The sequence below is a fragment of the Thamnophis sirtalis genome, unplaced genomic scaffold (genome assembly GCF_051295495.1).
Source record: "Thamnophis sirtalis isolate CommonGarterSnake01/CBP01778 unplaced genomic scaffold, rThaSir2_p1.2 scaffold_1, whole genome shotgun sequence".
NCBI classification, from domain to species: domain Eukaryota; kingdom Metazoa; phylum Chordata; class Lepidosauria; order Squamata; family Natricidae; genus Thamnophis; species Thamnophis sirtalis.
The window spans coordinates 117,858,782-117,876,084 of record NW_028261381.1 but is presented as its reverse complement, the minus strand read 5'-3'; the positions used below and the strand labels follow the sequence as shown (position 1 = coordinate 117,876,084).

At 35.7% G+C, this 17,303-nt stretch overlaps 1 protein-coding gene across 1 annotated transcript in view; it reads left to right on the top strand.

Annotated features, from left to right (window-relative positions):
* CDIN1 (CDAN1 interacting nuclease 1) overlaps positions 1 to 17,303 on the top strand; it is a 128,643-nt gene that overhangs the window by 21,736 nt on the left and 89,604 nt on the right. Inside the window, exons 2-3 of the mRNA XM_014074964.2 lie at positions 3,594 to 3,639; positions 4,482 to 4,546. Of these exons, the coding sequence (XP_013930439.1) occupies positions 3,594 to 3,639; positions 4,482 to 4,546 (111 nt within the window). The remainder of the gene's footprint in view (positions 1 to 3,593; positions 3,640 to 4,481; positions 4,547 to 17,303) is intronic.

Below are 17,303 nucleotides of genomic sequence, written 5' to 3'. Positions count from 1 at the left end.
AAAAATACATTAAGTTATAAGAAAAGATGATAGTGAAGATTTTGCAGGATAAATTAATCACTATGTTTTTCAATATCTTGTTAATTTTTTTAAACTAAAATTGATCTAAATCAATCTATTTTCTGTTAGCAATTTTCCTCTGTCTGTTATTTGAAAGTATTGCCCAACCTCATTAATTATTATTAAAATCCACCTATCTCAATGAGAAAAGGAAAAGATCTCAATGAGAAAAGGAAAAGATTTGTATTACCATGAATTTTAAATATTGCCATTTCTGTATATTGCACAATTGTTTAAAATTGTATAGCAGTTGTTAGACCAACTTTGGTGTCAAGATTGAGGTTGATCCTTCTCAAGCAATCAACCTCAACCTCTCAAGCAATATATCTCCCCCCCCCCCGAGGTTTTCCATAAAACTATCCTTGTACCACATAAAGCAAGCATGAGATTGCTGTTCCCATTTTTCTATAAATCATAAAGTAGCATAAAGTATTAACAAGCTAATTGGTGTTGCCCTCTTATAGTGAATAAATTCATTGGTCTTAATGTTATTAATCATAATAGAGTTTCATAGCTTAGACTGAAGTCTGTTGGATGCAGCTCTTTAAGTGTGCATACTTAGTTCAGAGAAGAAGAGGGGGTTATTTGTTTCTATTTCCTCTGTTTGGAAACAGTTCCATCAATGGAAACATACAATTGGAATTGCAAAGGGCAATGCGAGAGGATGTAATAAGATTGCTTTCCTCTCCAATGTTGAAATAATTTCAGTTGCCCTTGGTGCTATGCAGCTTGACTCAGAAATGTAGAGGCTATCTGACTCAAGCTGTAGAATTTCTCGACCCATATTGGGAACATTCAGTGTGATTGTCATGACCTATAAATAGGTCTTACTATATCTCGGGGTAGAACTACTCTAGCCAACTGAAACTTAGAAGATGAGCTATAACTTTGAAGTTTCCTGCTAATTTCTTTTTTTTTTTTTAATTCTTGGACTGAAAGTCAAAATTTCAGTTGTGCCACAGTTTGCAGTTAGAAGGGTATGCTTGTGTATGCACATCTGTATGTCTTTTTGTGTTGTGTGTGCATGTCTATAGAGATAAAGAGCTATGAGATATTGGAGACATTTGAAATAAATATAGAATTATGTGGTTGATTGCCTAGCAGTAATGTACTATTTCAATAGATCTAAAAGTTTTATAATAAACTGATCTATGTTACATAATCTAGTCTTATTTTACTATAAAATATACGTATAGTTACATATAATAAGAAAGCAGGCTGCCCCTCAGTCAGGTAAAGTCCTAAATATATCATCAGATCTTTTGTTATTTCACAATAAAAAAATTTAAATAACATTTTCATCTTCAGAAATTACTTTTTATTGCTTTATTTCCTTTTCCTATTTTTATATCCAAAAAAGCAGTCAAAAATATTTAATAACTTTCTCCTTTTAGCAACTGAACGTGGTAGTTGCAGAATTGTTAATTGTCTGCATAATGTTTTATTGTGCACTTTTTCATTTTTATAGTATTTTCCTACTGCTGTTGTCTTTTAAAAACATTAAAGGAGTTCAAACAATTATGTTAAATATAATAACAATGTTGTGCCCCCAATGTTGAAATAAGCTTCTTCCAGTTTAGGCTTGGCAACATCCAGTGATGTTTTTGCATAAACATATATTTCAGGTCAATGCTGATCATAGTAGATCTGGATTAGAATCTCACATTTGCAAGGTGAGAAATCTTATGCTATAACAATGAGGCAATTCTTGATGATTCCTGGCACAGTGCCTGATGGGATATCAAGAAATATTCTGGTGTTTTATTTAAAGACTAGATTAGCAGATTTTTAATCTGTAATTTCTACAAGTGCAGAGGTGGGAGAGAACTTGAATTCTGCAACTAACGTGCAGTTATAAGACAAATATATGTAATCAGCTGAAGGATAATGAATTGAACTTACTTTATAATTAGCACCAAGTGTTTTGGAGATTGTAATTGTTCCCTTGTGATAGCATCAACCAATCATTTCTATGAGTTCTTATTTTTATGTCATTTGCTTAGAATTAGAGAGCGGTCTTAAAAGGAACTGTTTGGAATTACTTCACTTAGATTATGCTGAGCTTCTGAAAGACTCAATCTGCTAAGCCTCTGGAGAAATCTCTAAATACTACTTTAACAGGATGATCTGGTCCACAATAAAACCAAGCAAGTTTTGTAGGATGCATTTTATACATTTTTCTATCAATTCCTACAATTCTGGCAGAAACATTTTTTAAAGAACAGACTAGAGATACTAATTTATTGCTTTGGAATGTATACCATTTTTGTGATCATTCCCGCATACCAATACAATCAGTAGTAGTTCATATGATGAAATGCTGAGGATACTGCCATCATCTACTGATACTACTTTACATATATTATATACTTTACAATATTTGTGTAGACCACCCAATTAACAATAATATAGTAAAATAGAACAACTGGGCAAAATTGCATTATTGGTTAATTTCCAGATCAAATTTCTCAAGATTTTGTAATATATTCTGATTTTGTTACTATGAAAATAAAGATACTAAGAATGTTAGTGAAATAATCAATGTATTTAAAATAATGTTTCCTCTGATCAACATTATTAAACATAAATCTTTGATTAGGTGAGTATGTTGTCATGTGCTATGTGGTTTTGGGATATTTGCATTTTTATTCCACTTTTGATGAAAATGAATGTTAATTATACATTGTACATTCTTTAATAAAAAGTTAATGCATAGAGATGGTCTTTTGTTTCGGTCACATCAAATTTTCTTCAAGATGTGATGAGGTGCATATATCCCTAGAGTACAATTGGAAACAGTATGACCTGTTTTTGAGGAATGGAAAAATCTTGTCCTGTTTCTAAATGTTTTGGGGAGAGAAATGTTCCGAGGTGGTGGTAGTGATGTTATTTCAGTTTGCTTTATTGCCAGGTATTTGACACTGAGTTTTAAAAGAATAAAGTTTATGGCAGCCTTTGGAAATTACCAGCTCCAGGGAATCTCAGTTTCCTGCTGTGAAAGTTTCTATTTTCAAAGCACATCACTTTTAGCAGGAATGTTACCATAGTCCCATATCCTGCTTCTGACAGAGAGCTGGATTTCACCCCTGAATATGAGACAGCTACTGAAGAGGTTTCCTTGCTGCTAACAAAATGAATTTCAATATGTTGCCAGTGAACAATCAGTCTGTTCCCAACAGCTAATGGAATTTAGCTGTATCGGCTATTAATGAAAACAGTCTTGTTTTCTTTTCTAACTTCAGTACATGCTACCAATACCCCAGTTTGTGTGTTATGGAGCTGGAAAGGAATAACCAAAGCAACATGCAACTTCTCTTCCCCTTCCTTACAAACTCTTTTTTTTTCTTACTCTCTCTTTGACCTAGCAGTAGGAAGCCTTTGTCTGAGGTTTTCATCTGGAACAACTTTTCCACACTTGTTTTCGTGTTCTGTTAGATTACAGGGCAGCAGGCCTACCTTTGAAGCTCCTTTCTCTTTTGTTTCTCTGCTGTGCACTCCAGTAATTAACTTTGTCCTTCTTTTATTTGTTCCAGTCAATCGCAGTCCACTCTGCTGAGCATCTTCTCCCAGGAGTACCAGGTTAGAAGTTTTCTCCTTTGTGAGGGTTGACAGGTGCCTAATTGAATGATGAATGTCCCTTTATTTCTTTGTAATTGAACTGCCAGCTTTCTGATTGGTTTGGAGGATGTTCCCCTTTCCCCATCAAGCACCGCCTGAGTCTCAGTGGATGGCTGCCAAGCCTACCCATCCATCTGTCTAATAACATCTAGCCTTTGCTTATTTGGTGGACCTGTAATAAATTATGCTAAACCATTATTATTCTGACAATAATAATTTCCCTGTGTTGCGTGGTTCCATGTGCTAAATGTTTGCTGACTTGCACTGTCAGTGCTGCTTTCCATGGCTGACAGAGATGATGATAAATGACCATTGCCGGAGTGGCAGAAGGCAAGAGAGGCAGAAAATGGAGTCATTTATCATGAGATGACAGGTGTCAGTCAAGTGGCAAGTCTCAATGGAATTACTTTCTGTAGTTTTCAAATAAGTTGTTTTTAAACAATGTTCTTCCTGGTTAAAAATGCCAATTGAATTGTAAACCAGAGTGCACAGGACTTGGATGGAATTGATTTGAAGGGAAATTAATATAAAGGTTGAAAGAGAGAACAAGTTTTTCCTTTGCCCTTTGTAACCCTAAGCAAACTTATTTAGATTCAATTACTATGACCTTACTGCCTTTTACATATATGCTGTATCGCACTACAGTCAAAAGATGTTTCATTTAATATATAAATAAAAAATAATTTCTGAAACTACATCTAGGATTTCATAGGGGAAATGAAAGTGGGGGGAAGTTTCCAGGCATTTGTTACTGGTCGAATTTCTTACTTGGTTTATTGCAAAGCTTTTTTTTACTGTTTCAGAAATTAATCAAAAGAACGCATGCAAAACATCATACTCCAGAGGCAACTGACACTTATTATCAAAGGTATGAGCTATTCAGAGCATTGGATGATGCATGTTCATATGTGATTCAGGTCTTGGTTTTCACTTTTAAGGATATATATGCTAACAGTCCTGTTTTCTGATTAGTTAGAGTTGTAATTCCACCCTTGAATTTTCTAAAAATAAATGGCAACTAACCCCTGAGAAGGTCTGTCGGATCACAATCCAATCACTCTGGGCATTGTACATTTTTCATTTAGTACATACAGGTGATCTTAGTCTCACCTTCTTAATTGAGGATTTTGGTTTTAATTTCTTGCAGACTTTTTAATTTCATATTCTAAGGTGTTTTTGAGAATTTACCTACTAGTTTTAATATGCTAAACGATAGTAATGGTGCTTAAATATCAACCATGTTGACTGAGAAAAAAGTCTAGAATCTTATCCAGTTAAAAAAAATGGCATAGAAATTGAGAAATGTTACTATTTGCTTCATAAACAGAGTTATCATAAAGCCTTTTAAAATAGCCGTAAACCTTTACTATATCAGTTCATAAAACTGTTTCTGATTATGTGCACCTGCAGTTAATAAAATGTAATTGAAATTAGTTATAGGTTATTAGTATTTCTATTGACATAGACATCTCCACAACATAATTACATTGTAAGGCTATCTGGATTGGATATTCAATTGAAATGTTACTGTTTAGATTGAATAAAAATGAATAATGTTTTTGGCATGTAAGATTGTACCTTGATATCTGAGATATATATTTTATTAGTTTCCTTTTCATTAAAAAGCTTATATATATTCATATATATATTATACATACATATATATATATATAATTTTACATCACATTTTCTCCTAAAGCAGTACTATATTATTTGTGTTTAAACCATTTTAGCACATGAACTTCATGCATTTGTTTATTGCTAGATTAAGAGAACTATATTGAACTATCTGAACTGTATTGTAAGCATTGAGTAGCAATTTTCTCTTAGAATTGTGTGTTAAATGTTTGTGTGTGTATATTTATAATAAATATTGGAACAATACAAAATCATGATGCACTTTCATTATATAGTATGTTATATACATTGCTGCTTGTAAGTAATATTAAAAGTACTTAATCTATTACTTTGGTTGAAAGAAAAATAACTAAAAGCAACCAGGTTACTTTAATAATTAAATAAAGCTAAATATATAAATAAAATGCACTTGGTGAGCATAAATTAGAAATTATGTCCATAGTGATTCAGAAGCATGAAAGCCTAATGAACATTAAGGAACTGTGTGATCAATAGCATTAAATCCATAGATTTTAGTTAGAATTTAATGTTCCTGGTCTTGATATACAGTTTATAATATTAAACTAGATTTATAGTGTAACAGTATACATGTCTGTTCGGAAATAAATGAGTTGAATAGAGTTTATTCACAGCTAGGCAGGTATGAAATTGCAATCTCTAGAAGACTGTTCCAGTTATGATATTATTTTAGATTAAGACCTGTTTATTTTGTTACCTAGCATATGGACATAGGCGCTTGGCAGATATCAAAGAGTTCAAAAAGTGTGCCTGTTTGTTTCATAGAATCATAGAGTTTGAAAGGACATTAGCATCTTTCAAGTCTAATCCTCTGCCCATAGTAGAAACCCTCAGACCATCATAGACAGATGACTGCTAAACTTTGCTTACAAACCTCTGGTGATAAAGCAGGCTGTTCTACTAATTAAAATGAGGATTCCCCTCCTTATTTCAGGTGAAGATCACTCTCTTTAAAAAATTCTTTTCTCTATTTTTGTGCTGCTCTCATTGCACTATGGAGAAAGCTATACACTTTTCTCTGTGACAATTCTTCACATGGTATGCCACGTGTGATCTTCCCAGTGCAGCATAGAATGGAATGATCACTTCCCATGATCTTGCCATTTGTATCTCAATTAATGCAGTTCAAGGTTGCATTGACTGTTTTGGTAGCTGCAGCACACTGGTTTTCAACAAGCTTGCACTCAATCCGAATAAGACCGAGTGGCTGGTGTGTTTCCCTCCCACTAATTGGCCAAGTTTTCCATCTCTCAGGCTGGGGGGTCAAACAGTACGTCCCTCAGACAGGGTTCGCAATTTGGGAGTCCTCCTGGACCCACAGCTGACTTTTGAACACCACTTGTCGGCTGTGACCAGGGGGGCATTTGCCCAGGTTCGCCTGGTGCACCAGTTGCATCCCTACCTGAACCGGGAGGCCCTCACAACAATCACTCGAGCCCTTGTGACCTCAAGACTGGACTACTGCAACGTGCTCTACATGGGGCAGCCCTTGAAGAGCATTCGGAGACTTCAGCTTGTCCAGAATGCAGCCGCGCGAGCGATCGTGGGTGCACCTCGGTTCACCCACGTAACACCTATCCTCCGTGAGCTGCACTGGCTGCCTATTGGTCTTCGGATACGCTTCAAGGCGCTAGTCGTCACTTATAAAGCCCTTCATGGTATTGGACCTGGGTACTTGAGAGACTGCCTGCTGCCAATTACCTCCAATAGACCGATTAGATCCCACAGATTAGGCCTCCTCCGAATTCCATCCGCCGGCCAATGCCGACTGGCAATCACCCGGAGGAGAGCCTTCTCTGTGGCTGCTCCGACCCTGTGGAACGAGCTCCCTGTGGAGATTCGAACCCTCACCACCCTCCAGGCCTTCTGCAAAGCCCTTAAAACCTGGCTGTTCCGACAGGCCTGGGGCTAAAGAGCTTTTGCCCCCCCTCCTCTCGAATGGTATGGTTGTTGTGTGCTTTTAAATTGTGTATTGTTCTGTTTGTCTTTTTTATTTCTTATCTGTACCCCCTCCCTTGACTTGGATTGTGAGCCGCCCTGAGTCCCCTTAGGGGAAAAGGGCGGCATAGAAATATAATAAATTCAATTCAATTCAATTCATGCTTAATTCATAGTTTGCCAATATATTTGGATTCTTTTCCAAAGTATTACTTCTAAACCAGGAATCATTTGTTTTGTAACCCATGCATCTGCTTTTTTCCTACCTAGAGGAGAATATTACTTTGCTCCTCAGTGGGCACTGTTTTGATGGAGAGTGCCCAGAGTTGAAGTCTATCAAGATTTTTTTAAATCTTGAACTTTTCTGAAGTCTTAGCAATCCCCCATCTTTGTGCCATCCTCATATTTGATGAGTATACCTTCTGCTTCTTCATCTAAACGATTTATAAAAATGTTGAAAATCATTTCTAATATTTATAATGTGCCCATTATTTTGTGTCTGTAGCAAACCATACCCATACAAACCAGACAAAAACAAAATCATGAATTAAAATGAACAATTGCTTCGTTTATAAAAATAATTAAAATTATGGTGATAGAAAGGTATGATTAGGCTTTAGGTACTAAATTCCAAAAATAAGATGAAACAGCAAATCTTATAACAGAATAACATAGTTGGAAGGGACCTTGGAAGTCTTTTAAACCAACCCTGCTCAAGCAGGAAATCTATATCATTTCAAACAAATGGTTCTCCAATCTCTTTTAAAAACTTTCAATTTCGCAGCACCACAACTCTGAAGACAAGTGATTGCACTGAATAATTGTTCTATCAGGAAATTTCTCCTGATTTCTAGGTTGGTTCCCTCCTTGATTTATCCATTTATTTATTTTATCCATTTATCCATTTATCCATTGCGCCTTGTCTTATCCTCAGGTGCTTTGAATAATGGGTTGACTCCCTCTTCTTTGTGGCAGCCCCTTAGATATTGGAACAATCCTATCATGTTACCCCTATCATTTCTTTCCATTAAACTATACATCATTTTCTGGCTCCAAAAAACAGGTTTCAAGTTGCATTGATAAGTTGCATTGACACAAGCCTAACCTCCATAGGAAGAATCTTCCAGAATCAAGAGATCACAGCAAAGAAGAACTATCTCTTGAATCCCCCATAATGGCTCTCTCAACCAAGGAAAAATTAGAAGGGATCCTGAAGCAAATGATAGCACATTAGCTGTATATTAGGAGGCCACTCCCTAATATATACTTACATCAGTACTTTGAGTAAAATATTTGTCTTTTCTACCGTAAAAAATTACATCTTGAGAATGTAAAGGTGTCAATGGAATCAATTTCGAATGTGAGATTTTCAAACTTGCATTTGCTTGCTATTATTGCTTGTTAATATAGATTATTCTCCTTTTTTCACTGTGGACTCTGAACTCATCAGTATTAGCTTCTCTGTTATTCAGATAAATCAATTCCCACACATTAATTTAAAGATAAAATTTATGTAGGACTTTTAACTTGGATAAAATCCATAATGTACATTGAATTATGGCATAATTTAGGAGACATTGGTAAAGTCTGATTGTCAACTTCCAAACAGAAATACTAAGAAGAAGGATATGCTTTATGCATATAATTTAATGCAGAAATGTGTTTAAGACAAAGTGTGGCTGCCTAATTATAATTCTTCTCATTAACATGATGAAAAATTAATATTTCTACTGCATAATTTTTCAGTGGCCTTGTACCTATAAATTATCAATTTCTTGGTAATTTTTTGTAGTTTGTATATCGGGATTATCATGAGTTCTTTAGTCATGATATTTATGCCATGGTCTATACACAATAATAATTGCCAGTTTAATATGAATACCATTATTCTGTTAAGTGTCTATTAAAATATATCTATAGTAACGTAGTAAAAATTAACTTGGTGTTGGCTTGATTTTTAATGACAGCTTGGACACATCACGAACTTTTCTTGGCAGGATTTCAGAAATAGTTTACCATGCCCTTCTTCCACATATTTTACCCACTTCCCAATCTTGCCTGCACTCTGGTAATCTTCCATCTAAATACTAACCAAGTGTCATCCTTTTTGTTCTACTTTTATTCCAAGCCCAGAGACAAGTCCAAGGAGTTACTGAAAATTCTAGAGATACTTGCTTCCTTAAAGAAGGAGATTGTAAAATGATACAACAATTATCTAATCTTGCTGAAATTAGGGAAAATATGTATGTAAATAAATGCTATTTTTTTTAATTACTTACTAATTTGCATGCTGCCCTCTCACTAATAAGGCAACTGTAATTATGTTAATACATAAAGTACTCTATAAATCAACAAACCATTTTAAATTGTTCTCCAGTTTGATAAACTTGACTCCACTGTCAGTAGTCTGTATAAAAATAGGTACTATTTTTTTCTTAATGCGGGGTCATCTTCATTTCTTTATCAGTTATATATTTTTGTTGTTTCCAAGAGCTACCGGTAGCATTTTAGGAGAGAAATAATAAAATCTTCCTTCTTTAATTAATGATGTAAATTCCAAAGGCAAGTTGCTTAGTGTTTCAAACCTGCACTGTGAGCAATCAGGGTTTGATAAGATTACATGAAGTGAGAATTACAGGTCAGGAAGTTCATAGCATGGAAATATCTTTGTTCCCTTGTGACTATAATAAAGCTATTGTAAACACTGAAATAATTAGATGATAAACACCCATTTGACTTATATGATTTCTTAGTGATTTCAGCCAAACTCAATTTTAGAGTTTTGCAAAGCACTTATTAAGAAAGATTTAGAAATATCTAACTTCTAACTATTACCATTAGGGAATAAACAGTACATTTAGTTACTCCTGCAGCATATACATGTCTTTAGTTGTTTGAATTTTATTTTTCCATTTCCACCCTGTTTTTCACTTGAAAAAGCTTACAGAAAGACTAATAATTGTTTGAGCTTTCTATTATTGTAATATCAATAATTAGAAAGTGCTAAAGAGAGCAAGAACTTTTGTAAAACTTCCTTTAAAAAAAATAACAAGTAGTCTTTCTTGTTTACCTTGTTGCAGTTGCTGTTAGAAAACACTGAGGAATTCATGAGTGTCATATTACAGATTTATGATTCTCTGCTAAGCCTACCCCCTCACTATTTGCTTGCCAGAAAGCAGAGGATAGCTATCATCAGCCTGAGCATAGGTAACTCAGTTAACTTGGTCCAATATTTTTTTTAGGCTGCACTGGAAGTTTGATTTTCCTTTAATTCCCATGACAATTATCAGCACATATTGGCAATGATTTATCAAATATAAATAAATCTATGAACACTGCTTTGTTTTTCATATGGCTACCAATTCAGCATAACCAATGACTTTGTGGTTGAATCAGTCATTTACTGTTACTAACAAACTAATCAAATTAGATAGGTATGGAAATTGTTCAGATCCTCAGTCCCTGGGTATTAATGCATCAGATAGAGTATACTATTGGTGGCACTTCCAAAGCTGAAGTAGTAGGTTATATCATCTTTTCTATCTTTCTGTCTCTCCTTCTCCATTACTAATTGGCTGGGAAGCATATACAAGATAGTCCTCATTTAGCACCCACAATAAGCAAAGCAACTGCTAAGTAAATCTACAATTCTGCTTACAATCTTACACCAGCTTTCCTTTGTTCAAGGAAAGCTCGGCCTGTGAAGGTCATAAATGTGAGCTTTGGCCACAAAATTATTTTTTATAACTTGTTATTAATAACTGTGAAAGGTGTCCTTAGGAGGCAGTTGCTAAACAAGGACTATTACATACTGTAAACAACTAGGCAATTCCTTCAGAAGATTTGAATATATGATTTTCATCCTGTACAGATTTTTGCTCCTTTCATCTTCCCGCTTTCAGTTTCCTCTAGACTCTGCCCAACAGCATGAGTAAACTAGACTCATAAAACGAAGCCAACTCTAGTATAGCTAGTACAATTTAAACAATAAAGTACATTCCTTCAGAAATGAAATAGGTAGCATGCATTCATTTAAAAAATAAAGGTAGATAACAGATTGCCCTCCAGATGTTTTGAGGGCTGATGGTTATTAAATAAAAAATGACACTGCTTTAACATCTAATAAAAATTAATATTCACATGTGAGTATTGACAATTCAAGATTTTATCTGTGATTATCAGAAATGTCAAAACTCAGAAAATATTAAGAATAATATAATCTGATGGTCAGGATGAATTTATTCATGTGCTAAAATGTGAAAAATACCTATTTATAATAATTCAGAAATACCTCTGTGATTGTTTGCAATTTTATTTTCTGCAATGCTTCTGAAGTTAATAGCTCTTATGTGGGCCATCCTGAACTCCATAAAGAAATAGTTCTTAATATTAAATTACTAAGTAATAACTTAAAACATAGCCAGGTAGATAAATGAAAATGTATGGTTTATAAGAAGGATATTAGATGTATATAGCCAAAATGATTTCAAAAATGCAAACAAGTCTACAAAAGAATGGTCATCCATTCAGAACCTAGCCAGATAGGTGAAAGTCCAGAGCTAAATCTGACAGCAGTTTATGCTAGAAAATCCTAAAATGTTACTAAATTAAAGCAGTTTGGAATGGAAGAATGAACCAAAACTGATGCACTAGACCGATACAATCGCATAGATTAGGCCTCCTCCGAATTCCATCATCTAGCCAGTGTAGGCTGGCAACTACCCGGAGGAGAGCCTTCTCGGTGGCTGCTCCGACCCTCTGGAACGAACTCCCCGTGGAGATTCGGACCCTCACCACCCTCCAGTCCTTCCGCGCCGCCCTAAAGATCTGGCTGTCCCGGCTGGTCTGGGGTTAAGACTCTAACCCCACTCGAATTGTGTGGCTGTTGTGTTTTTTTAATATGTTGTATTGTCTGTATGTTGGAAACTGTTTGTCCTTCCCCCCCTTTTTTTAACTGTGAGCCGCCCTGAGTCCCCCCAGGGAAAAGGGCGGCATACAAATAAAGGGAAAATAAAATAAAAAATAAATAAATAAAATAAAAGATTTATCACTAATTTCACAAATATTTTGTTTCAGTTATTACAGCTAATGGTGGAATCTAATTGAATCTAACTAGGGGGATTAGTTTTTCACACAGGTTACTTTCTTTTTGAAATAAATTCAAGAAGTACCAAAACTTCAGCCAGACTTTGTATATTAGTGGAACTTTACCTCTGATGGCAAAATGGCAAAGATACGCAAACATTCATTAAATCCAAAGCAGATGAATACATGTTCATGGAACCATATGTTTTATTATTAAGAAATTCCAGGGTTACTTTTAAAAATATAGGAAAAGGTACTGTACTCTGCACTGACTGTTTTGAATGCCCCACAATAGCTTAGTTTATGAGATTGAATATATCCATGAGATAATAATAATAATATCAAAACATTTGGATCACTACTTGAACACCATCTGCACTGTCAAAATCACCATAAGTCCATTTCAAAAAGCAACTTTACTTGGAACAGCTTACATCCTGCAACATTACCTTTAAGATTATTAAACATCTGCTTATCCCAGGTCCTTGGGAAGGACTTGATAGGTAGACGAAAATGCCAAATCTGGTCTAAACATCTGGCTTACTATGTGACTAGTCATAATAATACAATCATATCAGAGGTTATTAATGGGAATTTCTCTATAAAAAGGCTTCTTGTCCAAAGTGAATCAATCAAAAGACTTGTGATGTCATTTAGATATTTCTAGCAAGAAAACAGTGGATTGGAGCCATTCAATTTTCATGTTAATATCCCTTGGCTTCTTGGGATGAAAGGGATGATATGCCAGTCAAAGGACCTTAATTCATTTATACTAATTGGAAAAAAAACCTATATTTCTCTTCCTTTGTAAACTATTTAATAATTTATTTTTCTGAGATTATTCAACCATTCTTTGCTCTTATTTAACAGAACGTTTAAAAATTAAGTTTATAGCCCTAATTGCCTAATTACACTGGGATTCAGCTAGACCATGCATTTTCTAGTTGTTGTCAACAAATACTCAGTAAATTTGGAATAGCACATTCCAAAATATATATTAAAGTTAGGTCTTGAAATAGTTGGAAGAATTTCCAGTAAAAGACACCTTTTGAAACACCACCTCATTTGTCAGGGGCCTAAGCTCAAATATAAACAATAGAGCAGAACTGCTGAATGTAAACAGCAGAACTGCTGAATGTTTTCAAAGAAAACAAGTGGATTTTTAAAAAAAGAATGCCAGTTTGAGTTCCTCCAATCCAACAACATAGTGTGATGTATACCATTTTTTTGTTCTGCAGAACCACAGAAAGATGGGTAGACACATCTTTGGGATTCATTTATGGGCATCAAATATAAAAAAGGACAATGACAGATTGGAGTGAGTTTAGAGGAGGGTTACCAAGGTAGAGGGTGAGGGTCTGAAAATCAAGCTCTGTTATGATTGGTTTAATGGTTATGTATAACTAAGGAGAGATATAATGGCAGTTTTCAAATATGATTGTTTCTCACAAAGCGTAGTAGAAGTATAGTTGTAGTAGTAGTACTAAAATGAAGAAAGAATGGCAGGACAATGTTCCTGATAGTAGAAATTCTTAGCCTGTGGAACAAGCCACCACACAAAGTGGCACATTTTTCCTCCCCCGCACAAATCATGAAATAGAAGCCAAATAGTCATCTATTAGACCACCTCTGTAGATCCTACATTGAACAAAGCATTGGATTAGATAACCTTAAAATCCCTTCCAATTCCGTGATTCTGTGATTTTCTGCCATGTGATTAATAAAGCACTAGAATTTGATCTCATTGAAGGTACAAGGATAGGATTCAAATTACAGTAATTCTTGAATAGTCTGACTCTTAATTCCATTGGAACACTAAGCATCAGGTTTATTTCTATTTCAACTTTGGCTGGATTTTTATCTACAGAATTCTTATGACTGTTCTCACCTGATGTCCTTCCAAAAGGATTAAGGATTTATGACATGAAAAGTATGTTGAACAATTAAAGTTTAAGATGTCTAGGATAAAGACATCATAAGAAACTCTCTATGAAAAAAAGAGATTAGAGTAGGAGGCATAACAGTAGAGTGAGACCTATTGTTCTCTCGCTGAGAAAGCATTTGTTTTAAATACTCCCCAAAATTTTGGGAGTCTCCCATTTATATAAAGAATAAAAACTAAGCTTACAAAAATCTAATTCCAAATGTCAGTTTTGGCCTTTGAAAATAATGTATATTTTAACATTTTCAGATTTGATATGAAGTGGGGATTGGTTGTCAGATTACTTGTTTTTTTCTTGTTTTGACAGTGTTGTTTTTTTCCCCAAAAAATAATGCTGGATGTGATCTTTTCCAACTGATCTTATAAAAAACCGCCCTCCCTCCCAAATGCTGCCAATTCAAAGCTGTTCCTTCTAATTCTACCCTGAAGTATATATCCACTACAATTGGGTTGTGTATACTTCTTCACAGAAATAATCTAATGTCCATAAATCCATGTAACCTTCTGGATGATCCTGATCATAATTTCTATAGGCCATCATCTGCTTAATCTCCCATCAAATATTTATATATAAATAAACACAATTTTATTATTTATATATAAATAAACACAATACATACATACACACACACACACACACACACACACACACACACACACAAATATCTATCTATCTATCTATCTATCTATCTATCTATCTATCTATCTATCTATCTATCTATCTATCTATCTCTTTGGGTGTTTTCCTGTGTAAGGTTGACAGTATCTTGGCGACGTTTCGACGAGGTCACACTCGTCATCTTCAGACTGGTGCTTTTGGCTTCGTGCTTGTGTGAGGAAAGCGTGATCGGAGCTGCTGTTTTTCTATAAATATAGGTGGGTGGGTGTGGAATGTTGGCTTTGTTGCTTTGAACGGATTGGTTGGCTGTGTTGTCACATCTTGATTGGTTGATGGAATTGATGTTTGATGTTGTTCTGGGTTCTGTGTCAGTTTTGGGGCTGGGACTCGTTTATTGACTAGGGCTAGTTTCCAGATATCTGGTAGGCGGGAGGTATCATCACGTTTATTCATGTTGTGGGGATGTTTGTCTATTTCTATAGCTTCCATAATTATTTTCTTGTTGAAGTGTTCAGTTTTGAAGAGGGAGGAAGTTTTTTCTTCCTTTCTGACTGCGTTCTTGTGTTCTGCGATGCGTGCATTTATTCTCTTTTTCATTTGTCCTATGTATGTTGTAGAGCAGATTTTGCATGGTATTTCGTAGACTCCTTGGTTTTCTAGCTGGATCTTGTCTTTGGGGTTTCTTAAGAGGTCAGCTATTTTTTGGTCAGTGCCGAAGGCTGTCTCGATATTGTGTTTGTGGAGAATTTTGCTGATTTTATCTGTGGTGCCTTTGATGTAAGGGAGGAGGGCGATGCCATTGTCCTGTTCTGTGTCTAGGTTCTTGGGGGGTGTCTTCCTTTGGATTACGTTAGTAATTCTGTTTTTTTTTAAGGCTGTTGGAAATTAGTATGTTTGTGTGTAATTTAGTTTTCAGATGGTCTTTGTCAGCTAGGCATTTGGTTCTGGAGAAGAGAGTCTTGGCTACAGAGTTGATCTATGCAGGGTGGTGATGGGATTGTGCTTTTAAGTAGTGGTTGGTGTGTGCTTTTTTGGTAGATGGTGTGTCCTAGGGAGCCATTGGGTTTTTTGTAGATTAGGAAAGGAAAGTTGGTTGTTAGCTTCTATTTCCATAGTAAATTGTATTTTGGGGTGTAGGCTGTTGAAATGTGTGAGGAAGTTGTCCAGTTTTTCTTTCCCATGTGGCCAAATTACAAAAGTGTCATCTACATATCTAAGTCAGAATTTGGGTTTGTGTTCAGATTTATCTAAGGCTGGTTGGTTTCAAAGTGTTCCATGTATAGGTTTGTGATGATAGGTGAGAGGGGTGATCCCATAGGTGCTCCTTCTATCTGTTTGTATCTTTGTCCATTGTGGATGAAGTATGTGTTGGTTAGGCAGTGGTTGGTCAGATCTAGGATGTGCTTGGGGAGTGTATTTGTTTTGGATAGCTGTCAAGGCTTCTTTAATAGGCACTTGGGTGAAGAGGGATATGACATCGAAGCTCACGAGTAGGTCGCTGGGTTGCAGTTTTTGTTTCTTTATTGTTTCTATGAAATGGATTGAGTTTTATATGTGTGAGGTAATGTATTCTGTGTAGGGCTGAATTTGTTTGGCAAGAAATTTGGCAAGATTCTGTAGAGGTGAGCCTATGGAGCTGATGGGTCTGAGTGGTGTTCCTTCTTTGTGTATCTTGGGGAGGCCATAGAGCTTGGGGCATCTGGATGATTTTTCTCTGGATATGATTCTTTGCTGGATCTCTTCACTGATAGGAGAGGCTTTTATTTTGGATTTGGTGGTTTTTTTTCCAGGTAAGTGTCTGTGTTTAGAGGTCAGTAAGTGGGGTCTTGGAGTAGGTTGGATAGTTGGCTTGATAGTCAGATGTGTTCATCACCACAGTGGCATTATCTTTGTCTGCTGGGAGAATGATTATGTTGTTGTCTTTCTTCAAGTTGGTGAGTGCTTTTTGTTCTTCTTTATGTAAGTTGCTTCTGGGTGGATCGCTGGAGCAGAGGACGTTGGTGACTTCAAGTCTGATTTTATTAGCTTCATTGGGTTGATATTGGTTAGGGTAGCTTCAGCTCCACATATGATGTTTTCAGTGGGGAGGCGTTTGGGGTGACTGCAAAGTTGAATCCTTTGGAAAGGACATTGGTTTCTGCTATGCTGAGGGTCCTGTCTGATATGTTATGTACTGTTTGTTTCATGAGTTTCTGTGGTGGGGCTGTTGGGCTTCTGGTGTTTTTCTAGTGTGTGGAGTTTGTTGGTTTGTGTATCTGTCTTGTGGGAGGTTTCTGTTTCGGCTCTCCAGAGGGCTAGTTGTTTGGATTTGTCCCAGAGTGCTGGGTGGATTTTGTTGCTGAGTTTGAGGTGAAGAGTTAGTAGGTACCTGTTGGTTTGGTCTAG